Source organism: Oncorhynchus clarkii, chromosome 2 (assembly GCF_045791955.1).
Source record: "Oncorhynchus clarkii lewisi isolate Uvic-CL-2024 chromosome 2, UVic_Ocla_1.0, whole genome shotgun sequence".
NCBI classification, from domain to species: Eukaryota; Metazoa; Chordata; class Actinopteri; order Salmoniformes; family Salmonidae; genus Oncorhynchus; species Oncorhynchus clarkii.
Genome location: NC_092148.1, coordinates 29,925,642 through 29,938,176, shown reverse-complemented (window position 1 = coordinate 29,938,176; position 12,535 = coordinate 29,925,642). Strand labels below are relative to the sequence as shown.

At 41.1% G+C, this 12,535-nt stretch overlaps 1 protein-coding gene across 2 annotated transcripts; it reads right to left on the bottom strand.

The window, feature by feature from the left end:
• Nucleotides 1-3,004: 3,004 nt before the first annotated feature.
• Nucleotides 3,005-11,378, bottom strand: LOC139380860 (rhomboid-related protein 2-like). 2 transcript variants are annotated; one of them, XM_071124003.1, is made up of 8 exons: nucleotides 11,254-11,378; nucleotides 9,561-9,812; nucleotides 8,247-8,395; nucleotides 5,967-6,079; nucleotides 5,455-5,555; nucleotides 5,291-5,351; nucleotides 5,103-5,164; nucleotides 3,005-4,355 (listed from the first exon to the last, which is right to left on the bottom strand). In XM_071124003.1, the coding sequence occupies exons 2-8, from the start codon at nucleotides 9,795-9,797 to the stop codon at nucleotides 4,179-4,181; spliced, it is 900 nt and encodes a 299-aa protein (XP_070980104.1). In that variant the 5' UTR covers nucleotides 9,798-9,812; nucleotides 11,254-11,378; the 3' UTR covers nucleotides 3,005-4,178. The 2 variants fall into 2 exon arrangements, with proteins under 2 accessions (XP_070980104.1, XP_070980097.1); XM_071123996.1 differs by lacking the exon at nucleotides 11,254-11,378 and adding an exon at nucleotides 10,866-11,073.
• Nucleotides 11,379-12,535: the final 1,157 nt, after the last annotated feature.

The following is a 12,535-nucleotide window of genomic DNA, read 5'->3' as shown; positions in this document are numbered from 1 at the left end:
TCCAGTGTGGCTTGAATGTATAGCTAGGAATATAAGAGTGAAGCATGGAAAGGTGTTGTACTGGACAGACTGCCTACTTATTAGGTTCCCTCTTGTCTGCCGTCTGTAGATTCTATAGGCTATACGCCATAGCCCCCGTGAGAGATGTTTGGTGCAGTTTATCTGATGTTTGATGATCATGGTATACATAGGCAATGTGATGGGAGTTTATTTTGAAATCAGTTACTGGTTCTGGTATCCCTCCCAAACAACATAACGCTATGGGACTGTGCCACAACTCTTTCAGATCTATAGTTTTTTACTCTTCTAATGCAATCAATGGGTCATGTCCGATTTCATACTCTGGTGCTTCCCCTCTGTAATTAAGTTGTCTCTGGCAGTTGACACAATATTTGTATTAATTTACAAGAAATCGATTACTCTGGCTTGTTGCAATTGAAGTCAGTCCATTCAGGAAGTGAGTTGAATTTAAAATCAGAACATTTGACAACTTTTGACATAAATAGCTTCTCCTTTTCAGTTTATTGAGAAGTAGTGGAAAAGAGATTCCCTTTTTCATTTAATTGGAATTTCAGTTTACTTCTAAATTGACTGCCTCAATTCAAATTGAGCCTAAACCTGATTACCACAGATGTTAAGGGTATATTCAAAACTTTGTCTGCTTTTTTTTGTCCAGGAGTTGGCATAATCCTGGGTCCTGTAACTCGACCTGAAATCAGTTACAAAAGTGTTTATAAAGCAGTTACAAAATGAAATGCAGTTCTGATCATTGTATGTGTTAGCCTACATATAGTCTCATGTGATGGCCAGAAAACACAACTTTCTTTGTGGTTTTCCTTTAACCAGATCATACTATCATTATTTCCAAAGGAATGGATTGTCGATGAGATTTTGATAATCGACTTTGGTCAATGCACAGTGCAGTTACATGGATCTGTCATTTTGTCTATCAACAAGTAGACTAACACCAATAGGAGTTTGCCAATCTGTGTGCTGTGCAATTGATGTCTATTAGGGATGGGTGCAAGTACTAGATTAAAAGTTTATATTCTATTACTAATAATCAAATTCCTGTACACTAAATTTAGAAATGTAACTATAAAATGCAACATGTCAAGTGTTGGTCCCATGCTTCATGAGCTGAAATAAAAGATCTCAGAAAGTTTCCGTACGCACAAAAAAGCTTATTTCTCTCACATTTTGTGCAGGCATTTTTTTTACATCCTTGTTTGTGAGCATTTCTCCTTTGCCACGATAATCCATCCACCTGACAGATGTGGCATATTAAGCTGTATGAGGTGCACTTTGTGCTGGGGACAATAAAAGGCCGCTCTAAAATGTGCAGTTTTGTCACACAACACAATGCCACAGATGTCTGAAGTTTTGAGGTAGTGTGCAATTGGCATGCTGACAGCAGGATTGTCCATCAGAGCTGTTGCCAGAGAATGTAATTTTAATTTCTTTACCATAAGCCACTTCAACTACGATTTAGAGAATCTGGCAGTAAGTCCAACCAGCCTCACAACCACAGGCCACTTGTTACCACGCTAGCCCAGGACCCCCACATCCGGCTTCTTCACCTGCGGGATTGTCTGAGACCAGCCACCCGGAAAGCTGATGAAACGGAGGAGTATTTACATCTGTAATAAAGCCCTTTTGTGTGGGGGAAAACCCATTCTGATTGGCAGGTCCTGGCTCCCCAGTGGGTCCCATTTTTGTTCTGTATATTTAGCCGGTTAAATTTATAAGCACTGCCACAATTCAAGCTCTGTTTATAGTTTGTGGAGTGTATCAAGTGCAGTGAAAATACATGACACTTTCTTTTCAGTTGTGTTTCAGAACAACCAGTAATTGGAACAACCAATTGCATACAGGATACATTTTTCCTTCAAACCCGTTTCACTTAAAACTAATATGAGCGTACTGAAAATAATTTTTCATGAGAGTACTCGAAAACATTCTTTCAAATGCAATCCCTAATGTCTATCTCAAACACTTTCCATATTTCCAAAGCACCTCCCACTCATTTATTTTAAATTTGGCTCAAGAATCAATTACATATATCTACTGGCCCAAATCCAAACATTTTCTACTACTATCTCCCCATGATGAGTAAACCAGATTGTCATGCTCTAACTAATGACCTGCACAAAAGGGAAAATGTGAAAATATTGGTTCTCAGTACAAAACCTTAACCCCAAATCCTGGGTGGATTATTGCTGAGCAGATGGTGTGCCAGTCTGGTTCTGCTTTACTACAGGAGCTAGCATTGTTCAATCCCAAACAGACTGGTACCCAATATAGACTGGGTACCATTCACCTGAGAACCCTGTGTACTGCCCTGAAATGGTCTCTCTTTAGAATATTGGTCAAATCATTTGGCAACACTAGGGGGATTGATTCACTTTCCAAATGAGTCAGATTCAAATACATTTATAGTCAGGGATTCACATTAGGTGAACCTTGTTTGAGGATTTTATTTAGCCTATTTTCCAGCAGTTTGTTTAATTTAAGAACCAATATTTATGACAACTTGGCCATTACTAATTTATCAGTACTTTCTGAAGTTCATTATCCCTCTTAACCAATGGTTTAAGTGTCCACAAAGCAGACTAGCAAGCACACAATTAAATAATGGCACTGTATTGATGTTCCGAGTCTGGAACTATGGAATGTTCCACATAAACTGGCTGGAGTGGTGGCTGTCATTGGGGTACGATCAATTGTCTTTTTTTGAAGCCACTGTTAGCTAATAATAGAAGCGTGGCACCCTAGGTCAGGTCAGACATCAGTCAAGCAAATATTCTGCTCCGTACCCATTCACTAACCCCCATGTCTGGCTTGCTATAGGCCAGATGAATTAAGATAGTTCATCTTGGCAAAACATATTAGTCGTATAACACCAAATAGAGTTTACACAACAAAAAAACTCATAATCCAATCATTTTCATAGAGATCGGATTATGCGTGGCTTTGTCAACACAGATCTAAGATCCGAAGGGAATTTTGGAAATGTAAAATAACATTTAATGTAAAAGTGATGAAAAGATACAAGATTGAGTCTGGAGATAAAAAAAGAGCTTCAAATACAAAACAAGTAATTTACAATTGGAATGTTATGCTATCTACCTGACATTTACTTTGAAAGTACATTGTAAAAGTTGTAATTACATAATAAATACCTAAAGTATGTATTGGTTTCTTAGAGGTTTGTTGAACCGCCATTTGGTTTCACATACCAACTAACAAATATCACCACAAATAAGTTTAGGAAAAACATTTGAAGATATCACCAATAAAAAAATATGCCATACAAATGGCATAAGATGAGGCCTTTTCAATGACCTTTTCATTTTCCTCATGGACTGTCATACTAAACAGTTATGTAGACTAAAACACAGTGGCACAATGGAAATTATATAGACAATGCCTAATATACAATGGAAAGTGCTGCCCTCTACTGTTCCACTGTACACAAACATCCTAAACAACCAAAGGATTAACAGACTGACTGAAATTCAAAACTGCTGGCAAGTAGCAAAAGCTAAAGAGAAACACAAATGAATATCATGCCTTCAATAAATTATACTTGAAAGAGGCTTAGCCAAGGATATGTGAGCAGATTAACATTGATATGTGCTATAGTCAGACAGTGTCTCATCCTGTCAACAGGGAAGTGAAACAATAACCTGGCATTGGGCCATTCTCATGGCTTGTTTACGAATTGACACGCCGTTAACCAACAGATGACACACTTGCTCCTGATGGCTTGAACATTCCCCCAAAACACACCTAAACACACACACTTGTAGGCCAATCTAAAACTTAGAGGAAAGGACCTGCTTGGGGAAATAATGTCCTACCTCACTGACTAATCAGGACAAACATCATATGGAAATAAATACCCGTAACACCAATTAACTGAGGTATATTGAGTTCAGTACAAAACCTAGAGATCAAATTAATAATGCATTTCATTATCAACATCACTAAAAAAAAAACATGTAACAAAGATCATTTGCGCTGAGTGAAATACTACACTTCAACTAGGAATCCCTCTTTCAATTTAAATCTCTTCTCTCCTGCAGTAGAGGTTTACATTTTTTTAGATAACCTACCAAGTCCCTGAAATGTCCTATTTCCGTTATTCAAAACACATTCATTTGTATAGTGTGAAATTATGCAGGGGAAAGGAAGAAGTTGAAGAGCACAGCGAACAAGAGGAAGACTACGTAGCCGACTATGCAGAGCCAGAAGCGCGGGTCCTTCAGGAGCTTCTGGTTGTAGGCGCTGAAGAACACGTAACCAATGGTCATCCCAGCCACTCCTCCTCCGATGTGCGCCACAAACGAAACCTGAGGGAGACCAGGGAGAAGTCTAATATCAGTCTAATTTTCCCTTCAAACCAACAAAGTCATGCTGTGCTACAGCCTTACAATTAGCATCCTCTGCCCTTTCGCTGTGGTTAGTAGTGGACAGTAAAAATAGCAGGACCAGTTTAAATGCAGACAGTACATTTGAAACCGCACTTCTCACAAAGACCAAGGAAACATGAAATAAAAGCAAGATGAGAGAGGGGAAGCAGGTGATAGATTAGTAGCTTATAGCCCAGTCAGTTAGGCTGCTGGAAAGACAAACAGCTGCAAACCTTATCTTGCTCTCCGCTTCTCCTAAAGCAGAAAACAAAATCAAGGATCACACTCATCACAGTCTAGTGACAGGAATGGCTTGGGTGCAATAATTCAGGGGGAACAGACAGGATGTGTGTGTGACAGAGTGTGTAGAGGGCAATCTGGTTTAGAGATTAGTCAGTCCTGTGTAACTGTAAGCCGTATAATGCAGTTGGGTGGTACTGCTACTGCAGTTTTTTTTCTCTCTAGTTTTCTATTTAGGCACACTGATAAAAGCCAGATCTACTCACTGTTATATTGGTCTAGGGTTGGACTTTGCGTAAGAGCCTCTCCAGTTGTGAACTAAAGACTGTTCTAAAAAAGCATTGCTCTCTGCTGAAACAATACTTATCTGTCTGTGGAAAATCTTTCAATGCCATGCATTTTAAGAAGAGAAAGGGCATGCAGGACAAACAAAAAAAGATGTCTTACCTTCAAGCCAACGTCGTGAGTAAGAAATCTTCTGTAAAGGGCGAATCCGACATCTGTCCCGACTTGAGAAAAAAAAATTGAACGTTTAGTTACTGAAATACAACCACAGAGGCGTGGGCGCTGCTGGAACAGTAAACCTTGAGGCACTGGTGGGAAAATAAGTTGAGTGGATCTAGGAAGGGACCTACCGATAATCACAATCACTCCAATACGAAACACTCCAAGGAGAGGAATCATCTCTCTGAAGTTCTGTAGGCCAGGGAGTTACGCAAGAGGAAAGAACAGGGAAATAATGAGAGAGAGAAAAAAAAAACTGCTAAAATAGTAGAATCAGCAGTTAGCCAGAACTCACCACAACAGCGTTCATGAAGTATCCACCTATGAGGGCATATACCCCCCCAGAGGCCCCTACCAGAGCACTGTGGGGATCAAATATGGAGCTGGCCAGGGAGCCTGAGGACAACATGCATGAGAAGGTCATCTATAGCATTATAGACATTTCAGCCATGAAACCCAAACAGGAAAAATCGAACTTTTGAGAAGCGAAAGAATGTCAGAGACTTAAGTGTGAAACGTGATTACCATCTACACAGCTCTGTGCCTGTGAGTTGCTAGCATTGTACAGTCATGATCAGCAAAAATCCAGAAGAGGTATGTAACAAGTGAGCTAATAATAACTAAGGCAACCTGTCGCGCACATTGCACATTGTTGGTTAACCAATCACATGCTATACTATTCATGTCACTAGCTAAAACAGAGTCAACTTAAAAGCAACTTCATTCAGTCGTAACAGACCTTTGAAGACAACTGTGTCTAATTGATTGTGCGTCAATGGACAAAAGGGGGTGTATGTGGATGCCCACCTGCTAGGACGCCTGCCATGTAGACCATGCCCACTTCAAAGCCTTTGTGGACCAGCTCCAGTGGGATGCCCAGCAGTAGCTGCATCACCAGGTTGCCCAGGATGTGCTCCACGCTGTGGGGAAGGAAGACATAGAGAGGAGATGGAGACATGGGAGTTGAGACTTAGGAGTAGTGGTGGCGCCAGGAATTTTTCACTGGGGTAGCTTGGTCATTGCAAAGGGGTGCTTGCAATCTATGAAGTACTCACACACGCACACAAGCTAAAATACAAGCTAGCTAGATACTATCTGTACAATGGTAGCCTCTGCGCCCTGGGATACATGCACACTGGGGCCAGTGTCAAAGAGAAGTTCATCAATCATTGACATTGAAGCCACAGAAAATCTATCAGAAGCAGAAGTGTCAGCTGGTAAAATTGCCAACCAAAGTGAAAACAACTTTGCATTCTAGCATTAAATATTTTCCAGCTAATAGGGTGGCAGGTTGCCTAGTGGTTAGAGCATTGGGCCAGTAACCGAAAGGTTGCTAGATCGAATCCCCCCTGAACAAGACAGTTAACCCACTGTTCCTAGGCCGTCATTGTAAATAAGGATTTGTTCTTAACTGACGTGCCTAGTTAAATAAAGGTTAAATATTTTTGTTGAAATATCAACGTTAAATCAGATAACCACCAGCTTCTTATGTGGCTGCTAGAAAAACTAGAACGCAAGCGTCAACAGCCAATCCAGTAGGGGCTAGAAGCTATAGTCAGCTTTTATTGGTCAAAATCGACACGATATCGCAGAGTATATGCATAAAGTTCAGCTTGCCACAACTTTGGTCCCACCCTGTTCACGCTCCCTCGCGTCACCCAACTGCCCCCCCCCCGCCCACTTCACTAAAAATGAAATGAGGCTCCATCGTTTCATCACCCACATCATGTTATGTGGATACGTAAGGTCAGGCTGCCTATATGAAACAACACAGTTAATGTTAACTGCAAAACGTTTAGCTTTTAGCTGACGGCTTGGTTGGCACGTATTTGCAAGCAGAGTACATTTCAACACATCCTCAAAAACATTATTTTACCTGAGAAGATCCTCTTAAATTATTTCTGGTAAAAAGTCATTATGGGGTACATTCCACAATTCTGGAGAAAAAATGCTATCGAAAATCTTCATAAAAGGCATCAGGTAGAAGTAAATTAAGCCATGAATACGAATATAATTGTACATATCTTAAATGACCACAATTTCATGAATTTGATAATATAAGATTGAAGCCCATTCAAAAACAGCACAGGACTTTCACCAGGAAGTAGGCGAGACTTTCATAGGGTATAGCTAGCTATAAGCAACTTTTACATAGTCCGAAGATACAGTATCTCAATTAACAGGATTTTACAACCATTCAAATTCATGAAATTCTGGCTTAGCCAATGAGGAGGCACGGCGTTATGTAGGCTGTGCCGTCTTGCTGAGCAGTCGGAGCACGTTCGTGAGAACAGGATTTTGAGAGAGAGAAATCCTGTGGATTTAGCACTTTGTGACATCGGCTGATGTAAAAATGGTTTTATAATTACGTTTGATTGATTTGATTGAAATATTTTAACTTTCGTTATATATTGACAATTTAAAACAGGCCTATTCTAGAGGGGGCTTCCACCACCATCTTGCTACCCCCTAGCGCCGCCAGTGTGAGAGTATGATTGAGTGGAAAGCCGAGTGAATGTCTTACCAATGAATCAGAACCTGTGGAAAGACTCACAAACACAAACAACGTGCACACTGCAATTTTCTTTTAAAAGGTTATTTTTTCTTGAGCCGACATCCAGTGTTTACAGTGAATGCAAGCTCTGTGAACATTTGGGAAATTGCCTTTTAAAGCCTTTCACTTGGATTGAATCGTGACCTCAAACTCTGAAGAACCCAGAACTGCTTTAGCAGTGGCCAAGTGTTATATAAACAGATGATATGGGAGAGAGTGAATCATTTCAGTGAGATGTGGCAAGAGGAATGACCTGCAATGCTCTACTCTTTTGGACGCAGATTAAGCCACAGGAGGTTGGTGGCACCTTAATTGGGGAGGGCAGGCTCATGGTAATGGCTGGAGCAGAATCAGTGGAATGGTTTCAAACACATGGCTTCCATGCGTTTCATGCCATTCCATTTGCTCTTATTATGAGCCGTCCTCCCTTCAGCAGCCTCCTGTGGATTACGCCTAGTCCTGGACTAAAAAGTTTGGTCAATGGTAAATCTCTAGTGGGTTTGGGCATCTGTGTGAGGTGAGGTGACCCTTACCCAGCATGGACAAACATGTAGGAGACGAAGCGCCACGCCTCCTCCCGCCGGTCAGACTTGTAAGTGAGAGGGCTGTTCCAGATGCCCTCGCCCAGGGTGACCCACTGCTTCTGGGGCTTCCACACCGCATAGTATATAAACACTGCTAGCTGTCCAGACAGACACAGGTTAGATCAGTGACTAGCTACATAATGACAGGAGGGGTCCTGAAAGGCTAAAACAGTTGCTTTAAATGTAGCCATGAGTCAGCCTTTTGCATTGTGTTGCAGTATGGGCAGAGCAGACCATTATAGCAGAATACAAACATACTCCAAACTGATAATACACAATGGCAACAAAGTTAATGAGAAGAGCAGAGAGAACCCTAGACAAATTCCTTTAACAAACTGTGTCGACGTCGCACATTTTTCTACTCACAAACTCATTTCACCTTTAATAACTAACACACATCTCAATTATTTTGCCATAACAAGCTCACCATACTACTAAAATATCTGGGAAATGTCATGGACACGGTGTATGATCACAATCACATTCCTTGGGAGGATAGCCTTAAACCCTGGTCCCAATGTTAATTGTGCTAAAACTCTATTTTCATTGAGCCAACGCATAGGTCTAGGGATTGCTCTAAGAATCTTGGATGAATTCAGACATTGAGATGGATAAGCTGGTCGAGACCTCCCACAGCAGAATGAGAGAGAGGAATGTCTGGTACAAGAGCTCTTCAGTTTGGACCTTAGCCACATCCAAACTCAGAGAGTGTGAATACACAAATACCAATGGTTGGCCATTTAATCGAGCTCGCCAGCTTGTAGTCCTAAAAAACGGAAATGATTTACCTCTGATTCGTTCAGCCATTCCTATGGGGGAAATTAATGGGGAAAGAATAGGGTTTTGGGATAAACATATAAAATAAGGTCTGAGGTTAACACAGGCCAAGGAGAGACGTTTTATTCTAAGAGATAATATCAGTCAAAACTCACAAAAAGTGACATTAGCTGATTAAGATTATCTCATAGAACAAAACGTATAAGATCTCCTAAGCCTGTGTTTACCACAGACCTTATTTCTGGCATTTTTTTTTTTTAAATTCATTTCCCCATAGGCTTTGTCCAATGAACCATGGTGGAGGTATAATATCAGCTGCACCTCTCTCTTTAAATACCATGTCCAGAGCATTTCCTGAAATCGAAAATTCACTCAGGTATAACACAATCATAACAACGTATGCAGATGCAAAAGAGGCTACTTGTTGTCAATGCTGCGCTGCCATTAGTAGGATGCGTATTAACCATGATGCGTTTTAACCCTCACCTCTCCGATGCTGATGAGGATGATGAAGATGGGAGGGGGGCAGCAGTTGGCTCGCTCCCGGTACTGTTCGTGGAGTTCTTCCGGAAGCATCCACTTGGAGATGGAGCGATGGAACCTCTCGCAGCATCCAACCTTCCTATTCCCGTCATCATCACCTCCCGCATCGCCCATCTGTCTCCCATCTCTGTCTACAGGGTCTACGGCGAGGGGGTCCTGCTCTTCAATGTCTCTGTCCATCACTCAGATCGTAGCCTAGACAAATAGAGTGGATGAGTCTTACAGTCAAATGAATTGACAGGAAGAACACAATACATTTCAGATCTCTATGAAAGTATGTCATTGTCTTTTCAGTATTGTGTCGATAGACACTGGTTTCCTAGACACAGATTAAATTGGACTTCATCTGTGTCTGGGAAACTAGACAACAGGCAGAGGATTTTCTTATGGAATAAAACCATTAAAAGGTGAGGATTGCACCATTCAATGTAACAGCAATTGATTTGTTAAGAGTGTATGTTGTGTTAAATGGGTTAGTTTTGTTAATCTGACGCAAACCCAAGGGTGAGATATTGTCTTCCGAATTATTGGTTGAGTAGCTACAGGGTTAACGACACATTAGTGAGGTATTTGATGCTGTGATAAACATGAGAAAGAGCTGAAGTTCAGCTTTGACGTATACAATTGTTGTCTCTAGGGACAATTACAGTAGCTATACAAATCTTCCTGGAACACAGAGCAGATGCTTTTTGGAATTATCCTAATAAAGGGCTCCCCAATTACATTCAGCCATGGGATGATATTTACTTGAGCTGATGGTCATGGGGCCGGAAAATTTACTGCAAGAATCCCAAACAGATATAGTATTTGGCAAAAACAATAATTAAAACATTGATTACATTGGGATACAATCATATATGCCACTCTATTAATGTGTGGGAATACTGGGTAACAGATTTGTTTAATCTGGGGGGGGGGGTACAAATAAATTCGGACCGCCCATTGGGGAACCCTGGCCTAATACATCAATGGCTGATATATTGGGCTACTTTGGAGTCTGCCACTGTAGGGTCAATATGAGTGACAGAAATACAAGCCCATCAATGCAATTTCAAAGTTAATTTTCCTAAACCCTTTTTTTGACAACGTGGCTTTTTTTTCAATTTACCTGTATATGAACCATGTAAACGTAACCCACACACACATGATCATGTCCCATTCAGTACAGAAGTTGGTCTACACATTTTCCGTAATAACAGAGGCCTATATAGCAGGCAATGGTGTTTGGAAAGTTTAGAAGTAACTTACGTAACGTTACTGATTGGTAGTGCTGTCGTGTAAAATGATTCAACTCAACGTTTCCACTAGCATCTTAAAATATATAAATTACTGTAGAAGTTTCTCTTTAATACTTTTTATTTTGTTTTTATATTTTCAAGCAATTCTAAAACAGTCCGGACATTCCAAGGCGCGTAAAATCCTCACTACTGTCCTTGGGAAAATGACGGTCAATTCTGATAAATGACTTGAGATAATTATAGACCTCCCTTCGCTTTTCCTGCTACGAACTTCCTTCCTTTTCCAAACAAACCACTGAAGCACCCCCAGTTGAAACGAATAGACTACTGAATCTCATTTCATAAATCTAAAAAGTTGAATGTAGAGCAAATTTCGCAGGCATTTTGCAACAACTCACCTGTGCTTCCGGTAACACCTGAGACCGGTGACGCCATCATGGGCTTGAGGCTTTGGCTGGAGGTCCCCATTGATGAAATGTCCTCCATCAACAACATATTATTAAAAGTGTGATATGCATCGTTGTTTCGTGGACCACAGACAAACGAGTCATATACTTGTTTATCAACGATTCTGGTGTTCAAATATTTTAATTGTTCCAAAGGAAAAGCTTGTTGTACTATCAAGCATCCTATCAATGCAATTTCTGCACAATACGAGTTGTACCACTAGAGGGTGTAAGAGCCCATTACAAAAGAGAGACACCCATAATTATTTTAAAAAAAATAGTTTTACATGTACTGACTATTGGGCTGCTTGTTGATTTTGACATATACACCCAGTGATGCCAATTTAGCAATTTTGTTGCTAGATTTAGCAACTTTTCAGACTGCCCTGGCAACCTTTTTTCAAACAGCACCTATAGCAACAAATTTAGCTACTTTTAAAAATGTATTTGGAACTTTTAGCAACTTTTGAAAAGTGACTCAAATGCTCAAATGCATGCATTTTCCCTCTAAATGACACAAAAAAACGATACTCTCTGTCACACTCAGTCACAACACACGTGCCTGGCTGCAAAAGTGCATTGTTAGTGACGTTTGCAGCAGGCGCTCAGCTCGTGCACATGCAGCAGCAGGCCAGAAGCAATTTCAGCAAATTGCAAATCATTGTTGGCTGACTGCAGCAGCACGGGTTTGACAGCCAAACCCAAGGAATATAGTTGGTCACGAATGTTTGATCTTGAACAGAGCTTACAACATCAATCAACATGTCTCAATCAAAACTTTTTTGACCTTCCTCCTTTTTCCGCAGCAACCAGTAATCCGGGTCAACAGCATCAATGTAACAGTATAAGTTTAGACCGTCCCCTCGCCCATACCCGGGCGCGAACCAGGGACCTTCTGCACACATCAACAGTCACCCTCGAAGCATCGTTACCCATCGCTCCACAAAAGCCGCGGCCCTTGCAGAGCAAGGGGAACTACTACTTCAAGGTCTCAGAGCAAGTGACGTCACTGATTGAAACGCTATTTAGCGCCCACGCTAACTAAGCTAGCCGTTTCACATCCGTTACACTGCCATGGGCCGGGATGTCATCGAGGTATACCAGACACTGCTGTCTGGGGATGTCATCCAGCACCCTGTCAATCAAACACTCAAAAGTAGCTGGAGCGTTGCACAGGCCGAAGCACAGGACCTTGAACTGCCAGTGTCCTCTGTTAGTGGAGAACGCAGTTTTG